This window comes from Somniosus microcephalus, chromosome 19 (genome assembly GCF_052327205.1).
Source record: "Somniosus microcephalus isolate GS21.2 chromosome 19, FLI_Smic_1.0, whole genome shotgun sequence".
Taxonomy (NCBI): Eukaryota; Metazoa; Chordata; class Chondrichthyes; order Squaliformes; family Somniosidae; genus Somniosus; species Somniosus microcephalus.
The window spans coordinates 61,189,400-61,207,776 of NC_141005.1; the positions used below are offsets into that span (position 1 = coordinate 61,189,400).

Sequence of the window (18,377 nt, forward strand, 5' to 3'; positions counted from 1 at the left end):
TCTCTTTTCAAGAGAAAAGAGACCCAGCCTGTTCATCCTTTCCTGATGGGTATACCCTCGCATTTCTGGTATCATCCTTGTAAATCTTCTCTGCACCCTTGTAGCTAAGATTCCCCCATCCCTGGAACCATTCTGGTAAATCTCCTCTGCACCCTTCTCAAGGGCCTTCACATCCTTCCTAAAGTGTGGTGATCAGAACTGGATGCAATACTCCAGTTGTGGCCTAACCAGCACTTTATAAAGGTTCAGCATAATTTCTCTACTTTTGTACTCAATACCTCTATTTATGAAGCCCAAGATCCCATATGCTTTGTTAATCACTCTCTCAATATGTCCTGTCACCTTCGGGGACCTATGCACATTAACTCCCAGGTCCCTCTGTCCTCTTTATAAAATGGCGACCAGAATTGTTCGCAGTACTCCAAACGTGGTCTAACAAGTTTAGAGCATAACTTCACTACTTTTCAATTCAATCCCTCTAGAAATAAACCCTAGTACTTGGTTTGCTTTTTTTATGGCATTGTTAACTTGTGATGCTATTTTTAGCGATTTGTATATTTGTACTCCTAGATCCCTTTGCTCCTCTACCCCACCCAGACTTGCACCCTCCAAGTCATAAGTGACCTCCCTATTTTTCCTACCAAAATGTAATACCTCATATTGATCTGTGTTGAATTTAATTCGCCAATTGTTTGCCCATTCTGCAAGTTTATTAATGTCCTCCTGTAATTTGTTGCAGTCCTCCTCAGTATTGACTATCTCCCCCTAATTTGGTGTCATCCGCAAATTTAGAAATTGTGTTTTTGATTCCAAAGTCTAAATCATTAATATAAATTGTGAACAACAGTGGTTCCAGCACTGATCATTGTGGAACACCACTACCCACCTCCTGCCACTGTGAATAGTTACCCTTTACCCCTACTCTCTGCTTTCTGTCTTGAAGCCAGCTAGCTATCCATTTTGCTACTTGTCCCCTGACTCCACATTCTCTGACCTTATTCATTAGTCTATTATGTGGTACCTTATCGAAGGCCTTTTGAAAATCTAGATAAATTACATCTACTGCATTACCCTTGTCTACTCTCTCTTACCTCTTCAAAAAATTCAGTGAGGTTAGTCAAGCAAGACTTTCCTTTTTTAAATCCATGCTGACTATTCATTATTATATCCTCCGAAAACTCTGCATTCCTCTTATGCATCCCCAACTTCCTTTGTCTCATAATTGGCTCCTGTGCCTTCAGCTGTCTAGGCTAGAAACTCTGGAATTCCCTCCCTACATCTCTTCGCCTCTCCACCTGGCTCTCCTCCTTTAAGACGCACCATAAAACCTACCTCGCTGACCAAGCTTTAGTCCCCTGTCCTAATGTCTTTTCCTCTAACTTGGTGTCAATTTTAGCCTGATTAGGCTCCTGTGAAGCACCTTAGGATGTTTTCCTATGTTAAAGCCACGATATAAATTCAGGTTGTTGTAGCTGTAAAAGTCCTGTGTAAAATGAGTTTGGGGCAGTCTCAACCCAATACAAAACTGTCTCACAGTTTGGTACAAATTGTCACAAAATTTTCAGTGGTACACTTTGGGTACCACTTGTGTTTGAAGTAAATGAAAATTTATTGTCATTGATGGTGTACCTGGTGAAGAGGGGAATCGGTCTTATTTTTGCTACCTCACTGTTTGAGCGGACAGGAAGACTCCGAACCATCCTTGAACTCCGCAGTGAAGATTTTGAAATGGTTGCCATCATGCAGACTTTGTGTCTTGGGGATTAGCTAGCTGTAACTCCTCTTGACGTTTGCTTGTTCACATGTAGTTATTGGAGTACCACAGGAAATTTGTACAGCTGCAGGTGCTGGTGAAATTTAGTTGCAACTCTGCTCCAAAGCTGCCTGAGTAATGAGTACAAATCTCTCCCCCAAGGAGTTGCATGCTTTGTCACACTTTGTCGACCTGTTTAGTGGGTCATGCACCAGGGAGACAATCCAGGAGGCAGTTTCTCAGACATTACAGATGTTTACCTGGATGGGGGTGTTCACAAACCTGGAGAAGTCCTAATTACAGCCTTCCCAGAAAATCACTTTTAATTTAGTTTTAAGTTGAGACATGTGATGAGTGATGTAAAAACCTAACTGGTTCACTAATGACCTTGAGGGGAGTGAGCCTGCCACCGCTACTTAAGCTTGCCTACATCTAACTCCAGTCCCAGAGTACATGGTTGGCTCTTGATGCCCTCTGAAGTGGACTATCAAACCACTTAGTTGTAAAAGCAATTTCCAGGGCAGTGTAATAAATGCCTTTGCAGTGTGCCCACATCCTTTGAACAAAGAAATGAAAAATAATGGCGGGGGGGTGGGAACAAAGTAATTATACCTGATCACTGTGCTGAGCCTTGTGTAATGAGGGTAGTTACACATAATCTCCAATTATTTGATGGCACAATAGCAAGAAAGTAACCAAGTCTTACAAGTTAACAATGTGCTTATTTTGTTTCTGTAGTGTTTCGAGTCGTGCTCACTTGGACATCCCAAATCCCAGATATCTCGGCCCTGCAATCTCATCTGGAGCCATTTACATGGCCTCTTCCTATCAGAATAAACAGCGAATCATCTGCTGTAAAGGCAACTTGGTGAAGGAAGCGAGCAGTGATCTGCAGGGTGCAATCACCAGCCGCAGGTAGATAAGTCTTAAAACACAATCTTTGCTCAAAATACGGCGGTCCAAGCTTACACTGAAACTGAGAAACTTGAGCACTCTTAATTTAAAATGGCTGCTCTCAGGTAATTTTTTAGGGTTAGATTATGACGTTGCCTTGTGTCTTTTATTCATAGTTACTTTCTTCCCACCAATCACATTCACATCGTACAAATCCTTTGCTGATGTAGGAAATACACAAAGAACTTTACCAATTAGACAGATAAAAAGAAAAAAACAAAAATTTGCTGGAAATACATTTTTATCCATATTTGCAAAGAGAAAAGAACATAGAATTGGCCATCGAGCTTGACCCTCTAGTATTTAAGCGGACCCACTCTCCGCATTCAACTGTATCTTGAACTCCCCCGATGTCTTTGAATCAAATTCCTTGCCTGGTAAGATTATTCCGAATGTTTGATCACCCTTTGAGTAAAGAAATATTTACTAAGATCTGTTATATATGTACTTTTGTTTTTACTGGCTTGACTTACCTTAAAGCAACATCTGTACCATTTAATACATCCTATATCTCCGTGAGCCATTTAATCTTCTCTCTAAACTGTAACACTTAGCTTCTCTAATCTTTCCTCATAGCTCATCCCAATAACATTTGGGATCAGTCTTATTCTTCTCTGCACCCTTCCCAAAGCATATATGTCCCTTTTGATGTGCAGTGACCAGGATTGCACGCAGTACTCCAAGTGAGGTCTGATCAATGCAATATAACCTATGGAGACATACTCCAATGTTCTAATTATGTACCCCAACAATCTCTCTTATTTTTTAATTACTTCTCCAAATTCTCTTTACATTGACAAGCCTTCTGTGTCTCCCAACATCACTTCCATTCTTCCTGTGCTAATTCTATTCCTGGCATTGTATATCTGTGTTGCGCATTGTTTCTTCCAATGTGCCAAAACTGTCATCATCTTAATTAAATTTGCTATTCATCTGCCTAATCGTATGACAGATCTGACACTAAAATACTCATTGTTTCCTATTCTTGATCCTTTTTTAATCTAATCCCACGTTTTACACTGAATTCCATGGATTTTAATTTTATTAGTACTTTCAAGTGGGAATTTTTCAAAGGCCTTCTAAGTATCCAAATAAACTATATTGTAGGGACATCCACTGTTTATTTTGGTTCTAATTTCAAATGCCATATCCAACCGTCACTAAAACCACACACTTGTATCTCCACAACATTGCCTGCGTCCATCCTTACCTTTCCCCCACCTCCAGCTCAAATATTTAACACAATTGTTATTTCAAGACTCGATTTCTCCAAAACCCTGCTGAACAGCCTCCACAAGCTCATTTAAAATTCCATGGCTTGCTTCCCACTTGATCATTACCCTGTTCTTACTGACCTTCACTGGCTCCCTGTTCCCCAATGTACTGAATTCAAAATCCTTGACCCGATTTACAGATCCTTCCTTGACCTTTTCCCATCCTATTTCTGCAACATTCTAAATTTTATGCACCAGCCCTATGGCCCTCTGACTCAGCTCCTGTGCATCACCTCCTAATTCTTTTTCTCCCAGTTGGTCCATTCTCTTACATAAGACAATGAACATACAACAATGACAGACGGAAAAAGACCCACGAGTCCATCCAGCCTGTCCCACACAACTGCAACGCCTTGTGCATCACAAAATGTACCCTCCCCACCCGAAAGCGATGTAATCTCCTGGGAAAGGTGAAGAAACAGATTATTTTCCCAAATTGGCTTGGGTTTTTAATGTGGAATATTCCTCTCCAACCCCCTTTAGGGGATCAAAACTAGTCCAGCGGACCACTCTGGTCCTGATTAATGTCATAAAGTACCTACCTTTTGTACGAGGTGATCTCCACCACAGCCAGAAATAAATCCAGCTCTCGCTTGAAGGAATTCAGCGATCGGCTTTCACCGCACGAGCCGGCAGCCTGTTCCACAGGTCTACTATTCTCTAGGAAAGGAACCACCTCCTGACATCTAACCTAGTTCTGGCCTTGCATAACTTTAGTTTGTGACCCCTGGTCCTCCCTAAACTATTTATTTAGTTGAAACAAACTGTCTATAAAAACACAATTTATTTCCTTCCATCAGCTTAGAAACCTCAAACAAATTACCCCAAGTCTACATTTTTCTAATGCGTTTGCACTGAGTACTAGAGAGGTTCTGCAGAACTGTAGTGGGGCCCCACAAATTTTCTCCCTAGCCCTCGGCACTCTCCGATATATTCCTTCTGGCACAGGGCATTTGTTAGTCTTCACTCCTTTTAAATTCCTGACTAATTTTTATAAAATTCCATTATTCCATATTTAGACAGCCAACTGGTATTTTCCTCCCTGACAAACACTTCAGAAAATAGCAATCAATTAATTTAACTGTTTTCCTAGGTCTTCAATAATTCCACTAGTTTTATCCCTTTAAAGATCTAAATTCTTTCTAACATTCTAAAAGGTGGGTTAATGTGTTCTGATAAAAGCTCTAGAATGTTAACTTGTCTTTAATCTTTACAGTGGCGAGCAGGCCTGATGTTTTTCCAGCATTTTTCTGTTTTTATATCATTTGAATAATGAAGACAGTTGGTATATCTGTCCTATAGGGCCTGCTCTGGTGGAGCGATCTCTGACCCCAGCACATCTCACCAGGACTTTGTTGGCCTGACATCACCGCAGTCTGTGCAAGACCAGAACCAAACAGTTTGATCCAGGCCAGCTAAGCAAGCTGCCTACCCAGCCAGAGCAGGAGAGTGCCACATGTTGCCCGAGCTCCGCATTGTGATCAGTTTTACCAACTTCGAAGAATCATTGATTTTGACATAATCACAGGCTTTAACAGAAGTACATATGAAGGTGGGAAGTCCCCAAACTGAGGGTCTCTTCCCCTATCTTTCCCTGACGCATGCTATGGATGCCTGCGTAAAACATTTTTTAAAAAGTCGTAGCTTTAGCAAGTGAGAGGAGACCATAAATGAAAGTAGTAACCCATCCTGTTCCCGTCAGTTATACCTATCACTTAATGATTAAACTGCCATATGTATTCTTCAGGCATTTCCGCTGCTGTGGGAAGTTGCCACCTGCATTCCCCCTCAATGAGGGGCTGTGTTTCTAAAAGGGGGCTTATGGAGCTGGGAGGCTGAGCCACCGCCATGATTGTTTCTTCAAAGGTACGACTGGCTGGCTGCAGATCTCTAGCATACCCCAGGATACCAAAGCAAAGCGGACTGAAGTACCCTTTGAGTAGTTGCCAAAGCAGGTACAAGGATATGCAACAAACTGAAGACTATTCTGGCCAGAAGCCATGTATTCACTTGAGCCAGAAGGAAAAACATAAGTTTCTCTGTGGCCAAAAGGGTTTCTCCTCCGCATGCTGTAAACATAGGGCTTAAAGGGTTCAACTATGAGGAAAGGTTGCATAAACTTGGGTTATATTCCCTCGAGTTTAGAAGGTTGAGGGATGATCTAATTGAGGCGTTTAAAATGATAAAGTAGATACAAGGAAGCTATCTCCTCTTGGGGAAATCCAGAACAAGGGGCACAATCTTAAAATTAGAGCTAGCCCATTCATGAGGAAAATCAGGAAGCACTTTTTCACACAAAGGATAGTGGCAATGTGGAACTCTCTCCCCAAAGGCTGTGGATGCTGGGTCAATTGAAATTTTCAAGACAGATTTTTGTTAGGTGAGGGTATCAAGGATGTGGATCAAAGGCAAGTAAATAGAGTTGAAGTATGATCTAATTGAAGGGCAGAGCAGGCTCAAGTGGTTGAATGGCCTACTCTTATTTCTTATAAACGGGAGTGTTCTGATGCACACCAGAAGTGAGGTTGTAAAGATGACCGTGTTGAGGAATCGTTTGATTACTGCCTCAGCAATTAGGGGTTCCCCCCCCCTCAGTCATCTCTCATCCACAGCTGGACCTATGTCCTGAGCAGGACAAGGTATTTGCATAGGATTCATCTTTTTTTCTTTTGCACAGAAACTTGCTGTTTATTTTTTTCCAGTCTTTCTGCTGACGTCGTTCCTTGTACCTTAACCACTGAGGTGTGTTAACTAGCAGAATTTCTGGGTGGTTTAGCTAGCTCTCCCAACACTTTTAGTCTCAATTTAAAAGGTGGAAAAGAACACCTGGCACTATGATTGGTGAGAGGTTTACTAGAGTAATTCCTTCTCAATCTTGTGGGAATTTGACCTAGTGGGCACAAGCGCCACTCAGTGGCAACTGTTGTGTACTACAGCAACATAACAAAACACAACAGTCCAGTTCCAAAGAAGCCAAGGAAAAATAATTTGAAAAGTATGAAAGGGAAATAAAAGGGAGTGAAAGAAATGAGAACATTAAGAAAAAATTTGAATCTCAAAACCGATGCCACTTTTCTTGTGGCTTCCTGACTGGTACTCCAATGCTGTGCAATTTGTGACCCAACAAAATAAAAAATAAATATTCCAACTTTTTAATGACCTATTTAACCCTTTGAGGGTTTCTAGACATGACACTAGAAAGATAAGGGCCCAGAAATTCGGGTCGGGGGCTTCCCGCGGGTGTAAGCCCCCGACCTGCACTTACCTAGCGCGCCGGCCGTTGAGCTGTGGGCCCCCGTGGAATTCCGATCCTGGGCCTGGTCCAGCTGCCGACGCGCAGTGCTTGCGTATCCCAGGGGCGCAGTTAGTTGGATGCGTCCCCTGGGATCACGTGGGCCTTGGGGAGCCAATCGGAGCAGGGAATGCTCCATTCATAAGATTGACAGGAAGAGCTGTCAAAACTTTAAAATACTACGGCCCAAAAATTTTCAAATACTTTTTTTTTAAATCACATTTTTAAAATAAACTATAAATTACATGCGTTCCACCTCTTAACCCTTCCTTTCAGGGGATCGGAAGTGCCGGTTTCCCGCGCATGCGCAGTGCATGCAGGAAACCGGCACTTCCATTGGGCTTACGCGTGAGTACCCCGTGCATACTCACCCGTGGAGACCCGAATTTCTGGGCCAAGGATTTCTTCAGCAATGTCATTGTTCTAGAGCTGTGCACATTTTGATAGTTGTACAGAAATATATTTATCTTTAGAGATTTGGCGAACTCATGGATTCCCACCCAGTGTGCCTGGCCTGCTGAGTATTTCCAGCATTTTCTGTTGTTATTGCCTGATTTCAGATCCTGGTTTTGGCTGGCAGTTGAATTCACCTGCTAGCTTAACCTATTCAAAAAGGAGGTAGAACAGGAAGACTTGCCAAGCTTGTTAGATAATGTACAGCTGGATTGACAGCAGTAATTGATCAATTTGCAGCCCAGAGTATCCCAGCAATTTGTCTTAGAATCTGTACGTTATATGAAAGAAAAAAATGCATACTTTGAAAGCAGGAAAGGTGCTTCTGGCCTCTGGGTTAATGACTCCTGTATTGTGGTTCACTTCCTGAAATTATTACCTTTCCTGCTGACTACCCTTGTATCAGTACCCATTCTAACCCAGGCTGTGTAATCAATTCCTGGGTCAGAGTACATTTTGACAGGGTCCACCAATTACTATAAAATTGTGCAAAGAGTGTTCTCCACCTCTAATGATTGCAGCAGTAACTGAGGTATGTGCAGTGCATATTCTCTGTTTTTTTAGGTCTCCTTCCCACAACATGGACCCTGTTCCACCAACAGCAAACCTGACGTGAGTGAGCAGAAGCTAACTGCTTGTTTGTGTCAAAACACATACCTGTCATGCGTGTGCCTTCGATTGTCCTGCACCGTCTACAGTCATCTCGTGCACATCAATGTTGATTCTCCTGTCTTTGGAAGTATTTGTGGCACTCAATGTTTGCTCCATAATGCTTCAGTTAGTTTGTTTGACTACAGAACAGCAGGTCCTGTTGCTTGATTTGTTACAGAAGCTTTCTCTCCCCGTACCAATCTTGTCCTCATTGGAGGCCACAAGGCCTGCATTTGCATCACAAGGTGAGATATTCTGCCCATCATCTGTGTCAGAAGGTTGTGGGTTCAAGCCTGGCTTCAGGACTTGAGCACAATCTAGGGTGACACGCCAGTGCAGCACTGAAGGACTGCACTGGAGTGTCACCCTAGTAATGTCAGCCGTGGCTTAGTTGGTAGCACTCTCGCCTCTGAGTCAGAAGGTTGTGGGTTCAAGTCCCACTCCAGAGACTTGCGTGCAAAAATCTAGGCTGACACTCCAGTGCAGTACTGAGAGCGTGCTACACTGTCGGTGGTGCCATCTTTCGGATGAGACATTAAACCGAGGCCCTGTCTGCTCTTTCGGGTGGATGTAAAAGATCCCATGGCACTATTTCGAAGACGAGCAGGGGAGTTAGCCCTGGTGCCCTGGCCAATATTTATCCCTCAATCAACATACCAAAAACAGATTATCTGATCATTATCACATCGCTGTTTGTGGGAGCTTGCTATGCACAAATCGGCTGCCGCGTTTCCTACATTACAACAGTGACTACACTTCAAAAAAAATACCTCATTGGCTGTAAAGTGCTTTGAGACGTCTGAAGGTTGTGAAAGGCGCTACAGAAATGCATGTCTTTCATTCTTTCTTACACTGTCTGAGGTGCTGTCTTTCAGATGATATGCTAAACTGAAGCCCTGTCTGTTCAGATGGATGTAAACGATCCCATGGCACTATGTCAAGAAGAACGGAGTTCTAGTGCCCTGGTCAACACTATTCCTCAATGAACAGCACCAAAACATACTAACTTGGCATTTATCTCATTTGCTGTTTGTGGGATCTTGCTGTGGGCAAATTGGCTGCAACCCCTGCCTACAAAACAACAGTGACTATTGTTGTGTATGTAATATGTGTGCTACTTTGAACCTATGGACAGGACTGCACTACTTGTAGGGCGTAGTGATACGCAGTACCACTCCTGGCCATAGGGGTATAAATAGTACTGTGGGTACTGATCTCCCCTCAGTTCCCGCCTGTGGGCATGAAGTAAAGACCTACGTATAGTCCCTACCTCCAACCAGTAAAGACCTGTTTGAGTTATACGTTTAAGTCTTTGTGTTAATTGTTCAATACAATACACATACTTAACACTGGCGACGAGTCAGGTTCTTACCCTGCGGCAGTTGAAGAGAGGTTTCAAACATCACCACCCCACTAGAAGCGACAGGCTTTAGGACTCTGAAGCCTCCATCAGCGACTGAGCACTGGAGTGCAGCAGCCATCCTGACAGCTTCCAGCGACTGACAGAAGTCTTTTTGCAGTTTCCTTGTTCAACCTAGGTGGTGGGGTAAGCCGTGCAGCGTTGGCTGCAAAGACAGGGCTGGGGAAGTTGGAGAAGATAAGGGCGATCGCAATCCCTGATAAGAGCCGCGGTGAAACGCGCGAGCGGGTAAGCCAGAGCCCGGGAGGGAGCGAGCAAGAGCCGCGCGAGCGGGTGAGCCAGAGCCCGGGAGCCGCTTCAAGTGCGAGGCGCAGCGCGGGCCAGCGATCGGGACCAAAGATAAGGGCCGCACTCGGACTGAAAGGCGCGGCGGCTGCAGAAGCTCAAGGTGCGAGAGCCGCGGTGCACAGCGCGGCTATCGATCGCGGCGAAGATAAGGGCCGCACTCGGGGGCTGAAGGGAGACGGCGTCGGGGGACGGGTGAAGACCGCCAAGCGCGGGAAAACCGCCATTTTGTGGGCGGAGGACGACGGCAAGAGCGGGAAGCCGCCATCTTTGATAACAAGTAAACAAAATAAAATCTGAGAAATTGCAAATCTACAATGCCTAAACACGGGAATATTAGCACCTTTGATAGTGACCTCGAAGATTGGGCCATATATGTTGAAAGAGTAAAAAATTATTGTAAGGCCAATAAAATTCGTGACCAAGATAAAGCTCTAACATTATTAAATTTAATGGGTGCGAAGACATACGGGCAATTGAAACACCTGTTATCACCAGATGAACCGGCGGATAAGACGTTCGATGAGATTGTTACTGTCCTGAAAGATCATCTAAACCCCACGCCGCTGATGCTAGCGGAACGATTTAAATTTTACGACAGAAGGCAGCTACAGCATGAAAGCAATGCTGAATATTTGCTGGAATTGCGTAAATTAGCGAAATATTGTCAGTTTGGAACGGGACTGACAGATGCACTACGAGACAAATTTGTGTGTGGTTTATTTAAACAGGATACACAAAAGCGACTGCTCGAGGAGAATGAGCTGACGCTTGAGAAGGCGGTCACTATGGCAGCAGCACACGAAGCCGCAGCGAGAGGCACGGCAGTAATGCAGCTACGGTCACCGGAGCTCAGTGCACACAAATTGGGTGTGAGTTCTGGCAAATGTTATCGTTGTGGAAAGACAACGCATGATCAGAACCAGTGTTGGTTTAAAAACCAAGAATGTAGAACTTGTGGTAGGCTTGGACATATAGCTAGAGTATGCAGGTCAGGGAAGAAGACCAGCAACAAGAAGTCACCGCAAGGAAAATACGCAAAGGTACACAAGGTGACCGAACAGGAGTCCGATTCAGACGCTAGCAGTAATGAACTGGCTAGCTTAAGAGTACTCAACGCTGGTAAGGGTGCAGACCTCCAGACAATTTGGGTCACTCTTCAGATAGAAGGAGTCCAAGTAAAACTGGAATTGGACACTGGATCGGCATTGACGGTCATAAATAAGAAAGATTACGGAAAGTTATTCCAACATATTCCCCTACAGGATACGGGGATTATATTGAAAACATACACGGGGCAAAGAGTGTACCCCATCGGGAAAATAGAGGTTGCAGTGGTCCACAAGGGCGAAGACAGTCAAATAATGGACTTATATGTGATATCTGAAGGAGGTTCTCCACTACTAGGACGGGAGTGGATTAGGAAAATGAATATGGACTGGCATTTCCTACAAACAATAACGAGTGAGAACTCGGTGAAGATAGTCGGCCCAGACTCTGGAACGGATGATGGTAAGCCCAACTCAGGTGCAAAAGACAAAGTTTCAGCACAGAATTCCACTGAGCAACAACAACATAGTTTAACTGTGGATTCTGAGTCTGGCAAGTCTACTGATGTGCCCATTTCTGAGGGACACCGGGCTCGAACTCAACTCCATTTCAAACTACAACAGCAATTAGAACAAATGCTTCGCCGTTTTGAGCAAGAGTTGAATGCAACGAAAGAGTTCTTTGATATAGAGTTGGAGAATCTGGAAAGACAACAGAAGCAGCTGATGGAGAAAATGGAGCAGGAGCACACAAAACGTCTGATGTCAGAGGAGTTAACGGTCAGCCAACTCCTGCATATGCTGAAGGACAGGACTCTGAAATGGGAAAAACTTGAACACGAACTTCAATATTCAAACGAAAGGGGTTCGGAGCTCTCAAAGGTTATTGGAAGAGCTGAGGTGGCAACACAGACTGAGATGACTGCAACAGAGCAGCCCTTGGATGCCAAAAGTACGCTGACTCACGTCAACGTAGAACAACAGACCGCTGAAACAGCTGCTCCGGTAGAGGGATTGAATAGTCCGATCAATCAATCTCCAAAAGAAGTTGAAGTAGTAAAATCTCAAATTAGGTCATTAGTAAACGACTTGCTGAAAGCCCAGAAAAAGCTGGATGAAGAGGTACGCATGAAGAAGTCTCTTCAGGAAAGATGTCTGGACTTGGAACAAAAGCTGGCTAACGCCCAGCTGGGTATGGAGGAAATAGAAGACCCTCTCGCTGGCCTAGATCAGGACGACACCGAATATTACTATGTCCTGTCCTGCCCAACTTGTAACTTCGACTCCCACCATACAGAAATCATGGAGGAGCACCGAAAGTCTACGGAACATCGGGAGAAGGTGGCTCTACTACGGAAAAAGGAGGAAGAGAAGGAGGAACTGCGCATGCAGCTGGCAGCTGACAGTGGAGCCCAGAGAGTCTCCAAGAAGCAGAAAAGGAAAAGTCGAAACAGAAGATGACCCATCTGAACCATTATTACCTCTACCAGATCACACACGTGGTCCCTCCGAACGGAGCCAATTCAGTTCGGAAGTTCAAACTGTTAAATCCATGGAAGGACTATTGAATGAGTCACTCCAGCAACGTGAACCGACTACACCACAGAGATTGAATCTGTGAACTGTTTTCCGCAGAGACTGAATCTGTGATCTGTTTTGACATGAAGTTATCTATGTATCTATGTTATTCTGTTATGTAAACCTGAAGTTATATATGTATATATGTTATTACGTTATGTTAAATGGGGAGATGACTGTAAAGCTAGGAAGGGAGGAATGTTGTGTATGGAATATGTGTGCTACTTTGAACCTATGGACAGGACTGCACTACTTGTAGGGCGTAGTGATACGCAGTACCACTCCTGGCCATAGGGGTATAAATAGTACTGTGGGTACTGATCTCCCCTCAGTTCCCGCCTGTGGGCATGAAGTAAAGACCTACGTATAGTCCCTACCTCCAACCAGTAAAGACCTGTTTGAGTTATACGTTTAAGTCTTTGTGTTAATTGTTCAATACAATACACATACTTAACAACTATACTTTGCAGTAATTAATTGGCTGTGAAGTTCTTTGGGACGTCCTGAGGATGTGAAAGATGCTGTACAAAGTTCTTTTTCAATAAAGTGTTCAATTATTCTCATCAGCAATAAAGCAAACATCAGAACACAGGTCCTGGGAATGGACGGAGGCAAAGTCTGTGCAAGGGACTGTTTTTGTTGATTGTTGTTTTCATATCGTCACATTCTTCCTTTGGATAATAGTGTGAAGTAGTGGAAAGATGATTAACAGTCTGACAAGATACAGTATGAATGCTTCGAACATTGCTCACGCAACGTGAATGTTCCATCTGTATACCAGCTGATAGGGTGGTAAGTCCGTGAGAGGGTTTTATGGGCTCCCACAACCCATACGTTGGGTGTCGGGGGGTGGGGAGGGGATGCTACACTAAACCAAAGGCTCGCTCCTTTTTGAATGTGAAAATTTGTTATTCCTGCAGCAAGTAATGCTAGGTTTATTGTTGTGTAAGGTCTTCCTCATTCTTTGAATAAAACGTAGAGATATAGGGGGAGAAATTTGGTATCGCCCCGTTTGGGGCGTAAGTATCGGCCGGGCGCAAAATTTTGCGCCCGACGCAAATTATCGCCACCTGCTGGTAAATTGGTCTCCTTCGCCCCAGGAGGTGCTTGGAGCGCTAAAACAGGCGCTGCACGACTGTCTTAAGGCGCTAAGCCGGAGGAGCGAGGCGCTACCTCCGAGGGCGGGCGCAGCGCAGGTGCGGCCAGTTAGTGATTGGACACAGACACACTGGCGCCAGTCAGCTCTTATAAGGGAGGGTCAATCTGGAATTGCAGCCACACCCTGTGCTTCGGAGCCCTGAATCTCGGCCTGGACAGACCTGTTGCCACATCCTTAAGCCAAGGACCATGGAGAGGGCCAGGGAGCGAGTGCAGCGGTTCAGCGAGGGGGCCTTGGAGGTTCTGGTTGGCGCGATGGAGCGCAGGCGATCTATCCTGTACCCGGACAGTGGCAGGAGGCCGCTGCCCAGCGAAAAGCTTGGAGGGAGGTGGCTCACAGAGTGACCTCCAGCAGCATGGTGCCTAGGACCCCTGTGCAATGCAGGAAGAAGTTCAACGACCTCACTCGGGTCGTCAGGGTGAGTGCCCTTTTCAGAATCCTCTTCATCCCTGCATGTCGACCTCACTTTATGGCCAAAGGGTCCTGAAAGCCCCAATGCCCAGCCCTTATCCAGCACCTATGGCCCTTTCAGGAAACTCACACGCACATTCAGCACTTTACACACTGTAATGGCTATTCGACTATGGGAGGTATTGCAGCCAAGATCAGGGCTGCACACTGTACTCCGACCCCATCCTTTCTCTTGCAGGGCAAGCTGGCGCATAACAGGAGGCAGCAGCAACGGACCGGGGGAGGCCGGCCTCACCTTCAAGCCCTGACCGATCTGGAGCAGCTAGTCCAGCGGATTATGGCAGACCGGATGATTGGCCCCGTCGCCACTGGAGATGCCGACCCCGTTATGGTAAGGTCATCACCTTTTTGACCTCTCTCCTTCCACTTGTTCCTCACACCAGCATCCTTTGCCACCTTCGAGCCAAATCAGTACATTGCAGCACTCATGCCTCCATTGCTGCCACCCTGTCCTCACGCTAAAGCCACTCTTGTACCTCCCTGCTTTCAGATGCTGATTCGCCAGGTGAGGAGGCGGGCCCTCAAGCTGCCACGGTGAGTGATTCTGAAGGCGATGACGAGGAGGAAGCCGGACCATCAGTGCCACCCTCAGCCGGGGCAGCCCATGGCCATAATGGGGACTCGTCTTCCCTGGAGGGGAGCGGGGGGGAATGGTCTGATGAGGGTGAAGCTGCAGGACCCAGCGGGCTGCAGCAACGCGAGGGGGGTAGGGAAGCTCGCGGCCGAAGGGAGAGTCTGGCCTCGAATCCTGCTACAGTGAGCGCAGAAGAGGTGCGGCTCCTTGCTGAAATGAGCGCCCAGGCAGAGCACAGGCACACTGAGCTCATGGCTGCAGTGGCAAGGATGCCCGAATCCATTGAGTCACTGGCAAGGAGTGTCTAGGACTTCGGCGCAGCACAGGCAAGGAGTCTCCAGGACTTCGGCGCAGCACAGACGGCTGCCACGCAATTGCTTAGTGCTGCAATGCAGTCAGTGGCTGGTCTCATGCACATGCAGATTAAGGCCACACGAGCACTGACTGCTGCCACCCTCGCTGGATCGGGCAGGATTCGCCGGGGTCCTCATCGCGCCACAGCAGGCCAGCAATCTGTGCTTCAGCAGATTGCTCCGCATGCTGCAGTGCTGCCCCGTGGGAGTGCCAGTGTGTCGGCTGAACAGGGAGTTGCTGTCCTCTCTCAGGATGACAGCATTCCTGCTGCCAGCACTGTCACTTCTCCACTGCAGCTGCCACCACCTGTAGGACAGACTGGTGCCGCCCATGCAGAGTTGGAGCAGTCAGCAGCCGGGCCCTCCAGGCCCAAAGCTGGTCCAGGCCGTCCCTCAAGGGCATCTGCAGTCTCAGTTTCTGACTCTCAGCAGCCTCCCCCCAGCCTTGCTGCAGCCACTGGGGTCCCATTGCGGAGGAGCTGCAGGGTGGGAAGGGGCGAATCTCACAAGCGAAGCAGATCACCCTCGAAGGGCAAAAAGTAGGAGGTGTGGCAAAATGTTGTTAATTGTTTAATTGAAGGCCGAGGATCGTGGTCATATTTTTGTTACTGTTTTGGTCATTGTCTCCAGGTTGTGAGAGCCAGTTATGTGACTGACTGACTGTTTTTTGGGGGGTTTCTCTCTCTTTGTCATGCGGGAAGGGCACATAGTTTGTTAAATAAAGAAGTGTCTTTATTCAGAATGTGCATGTTTGCTCTTTGAACTATTTGTTGCCTTGACCGGCTTAGGGGTTGCGGCATGGTTCCATTCATGTTCTTTGAATGGCAGAAGCCATTCCCTCAGAGGGGGCCTAGAAGCGACTTGCTATAAGCCGCTGACGGATGGCCCTTGCACTTTGTGCCTCCCTCCTGTCTTGGTGCTGCTGCTCCTCCTCCTCCTCCTCTGCTGGAGCTCCAATGTCTGGTGGCAGTGGCTGAGTCCTGAGGATTGCCAGGTTATGCAGCATGCAGCAGACAACAACGAAATGGGAGACTCGTTCAGGTGAGTACTGAAGGGCTTCTCCGGAATGGTTCAGACAGCGGAACCGTTGCTTGAGCACGCCGATTGTGTGCTCAACAATGTTCCTGGTAGCTTGATGGCTCTCATTGTATCGTTCTTCAGCAGGGGTGCTGGGCGCACGGAGCGAGGTCATCAGCCAGGTGCACAGAGGATAGCCCTTGTCCCCCGAGAAGCCAGCCTCCTGGGTGAGCCGGGGCCTCAAAGGTCTGCCACAGAAGTCTGGCGCAGGATGAAGGCGTCGTGGCTGCTGCCTGGAAAGCGGGCATTGACAGCGACTATCAGCTGTCTGTGGTCACAGACCAACTGGACGTTCAACGAATGGAACCCCTTCTGGTTGCGGTAATCCTCTGCATTCTCTTGCGGCGCCCACAAAGTCACATGCGTGCAGTCAATGGCGCCCTGGACTATGGGGAAGCCCGCTATTCTTGCAAAGCCCATTGCGCGCTCTTGCTGCTTGTCCGGGGTCATGGAGAAGGAGATGTACTGACGCCTCCTTTTAAAGAGGGCATTCGTGACTTGACGGATGCAGCAATGCACCGTGAACTGGGAGATATTGGCAATGTCCCCAGTAGCGGATTGAAAGGAGCCGGTGACATAGAAGTTGAGAGCCACTGTTACCTTCACTGCCACCAACAGAGACGTCCTGCTCCTCAGTTGAGGCTGCAGATCTGGCTGAAGCAGGTGGCAGAGCTCAGTGACCACCTCCTTGCTGAATCGCAGCCTCCGAAAACACTGCTCCTCAGACATATTGAGGTATGAGAACTGTTGGCAGAAAACCCTGGGACGGTAAGGTCTCGTGTGCCGACGCCTGTTGGCCCTCCTCCGTCTGGCCATGATTGGCACTCTCTGCGTCTCTGTGCCCTCTCAATGTAATGGAGAAGCCCAACGTTCCCATCCATTGCAGCCCCCATAGTATGTGGCCACTCAAAGTTATGCCGGTGAAAAAGCAAACCAACTACAAAGTTCTGGTCAGAGCCAAAAGTACCTCAGCGAGCGCTGACTCAATGCAGAAAGCTCTCTCCCTTTGTCTCTCTGCAAATCTCTCTCTCTCTCTCTCTCTCTCTCAGAAGGAGTGGTCCAAAAATGGCTACCACATAGAAGCCAGGAAGAGCCCCCTTTAAATAGCGCCCCCCCAGCCCCACAGCGACTGGGAACTGTTCCAGTCAACCAGTCATTGGGAGCGTCAGGCGGAAAGGAGGGGGGCGCCACTGAAGTTCCGGCTCGGGGCACCCCAAGGGCGTTGCACCATGAAATGACGTCAGGATCTGCGTGCACAGCTGAGCGGGCATTGCGGTTTAGCGCCGCCGCTAAATGTCCGCTCAATTTCGCGAGAGGCGCAGGTCTCGCTGCGCCCGGGCGCTAGCTGGCTCACGCTCCGCTTATCGTCCTCTTAAGGCGCTAACGGGTGGCGCAACCAACTGAATTTCTCCCCATAATCTTTTGCCAAGTGCAAAACTGGGCAAGGCCTGAGATTAGCGGGATTGTCTTTTGGATAAGATATGATCCCACAGCTCAGATGGATATAAAAACATCCAATGGGACTTTCAAAGAGGAGCAGGGAGTTCTCCCGATATCCTGACCAACATTCCCTCCTCAACCAACACCAGCAAAAATAGATTAATTGGTCGTTCATCTCATTGCTGCTTGTAGAGCCTTAATGTGCGCAAATTGTCTGTTGCGTTTGTAGTGTATGTGCCTTTAAGAGCCCCCTGTGTACTGTAATGCCGGTAATGGCCACTCGGGCTATATAAGCCTGTATATTGTGTTGTATCAGTTAGTTCACCTCCAGACTTTGTCCAGTAAACACCTGTAAACCAACTCCTGCATTCCGTGTCTTCATTAACACACGGATACAACAGTGGCGACGAATTGGAAACGGACTTACCTGCAATTCGGCAGCACCTCAAGGAGATCGATTCCTCAGACGAAGGAAGAAGAAAAAAAACTGGTTTCACCAGCTAGCCAGGCTGGTGGCAGGTACTGCAATAGTCCTTCCTGGGCGGCGGGCTGGGGCTCGATCAGCTAGCTCTACAGCGGGGCCAAGCAGTGAAG

General features: G+C 46.9%; 1 protein-coding gene across 4 annotated transcripts in view; it reads left to right on the forward strand.

Moving 5' to 3' along the window:
- The window catches only part of cita (citron rho-interacting serine/threonine kinase a), a 311,435-nt gene that overhangs the window by 283,662 nt on the left and 9,396 nt on the right, over window positions 1–18,377 (forward strand). For all 4 annotated transcript variants that reach the window (XM_085961882.1, XM_085961879.1, XM_085961880.1 and 1 more), the window contains one exon: window positions 2,492–2,668. In XM_085961882.1, the coding sequence (XP_085818008.1) occupies window positions 2,492–2,668 (177 nt within the window). The remainder of the gene's footprint in view (window positions 1–2,491; window positions 2,669–18,377) is intronic.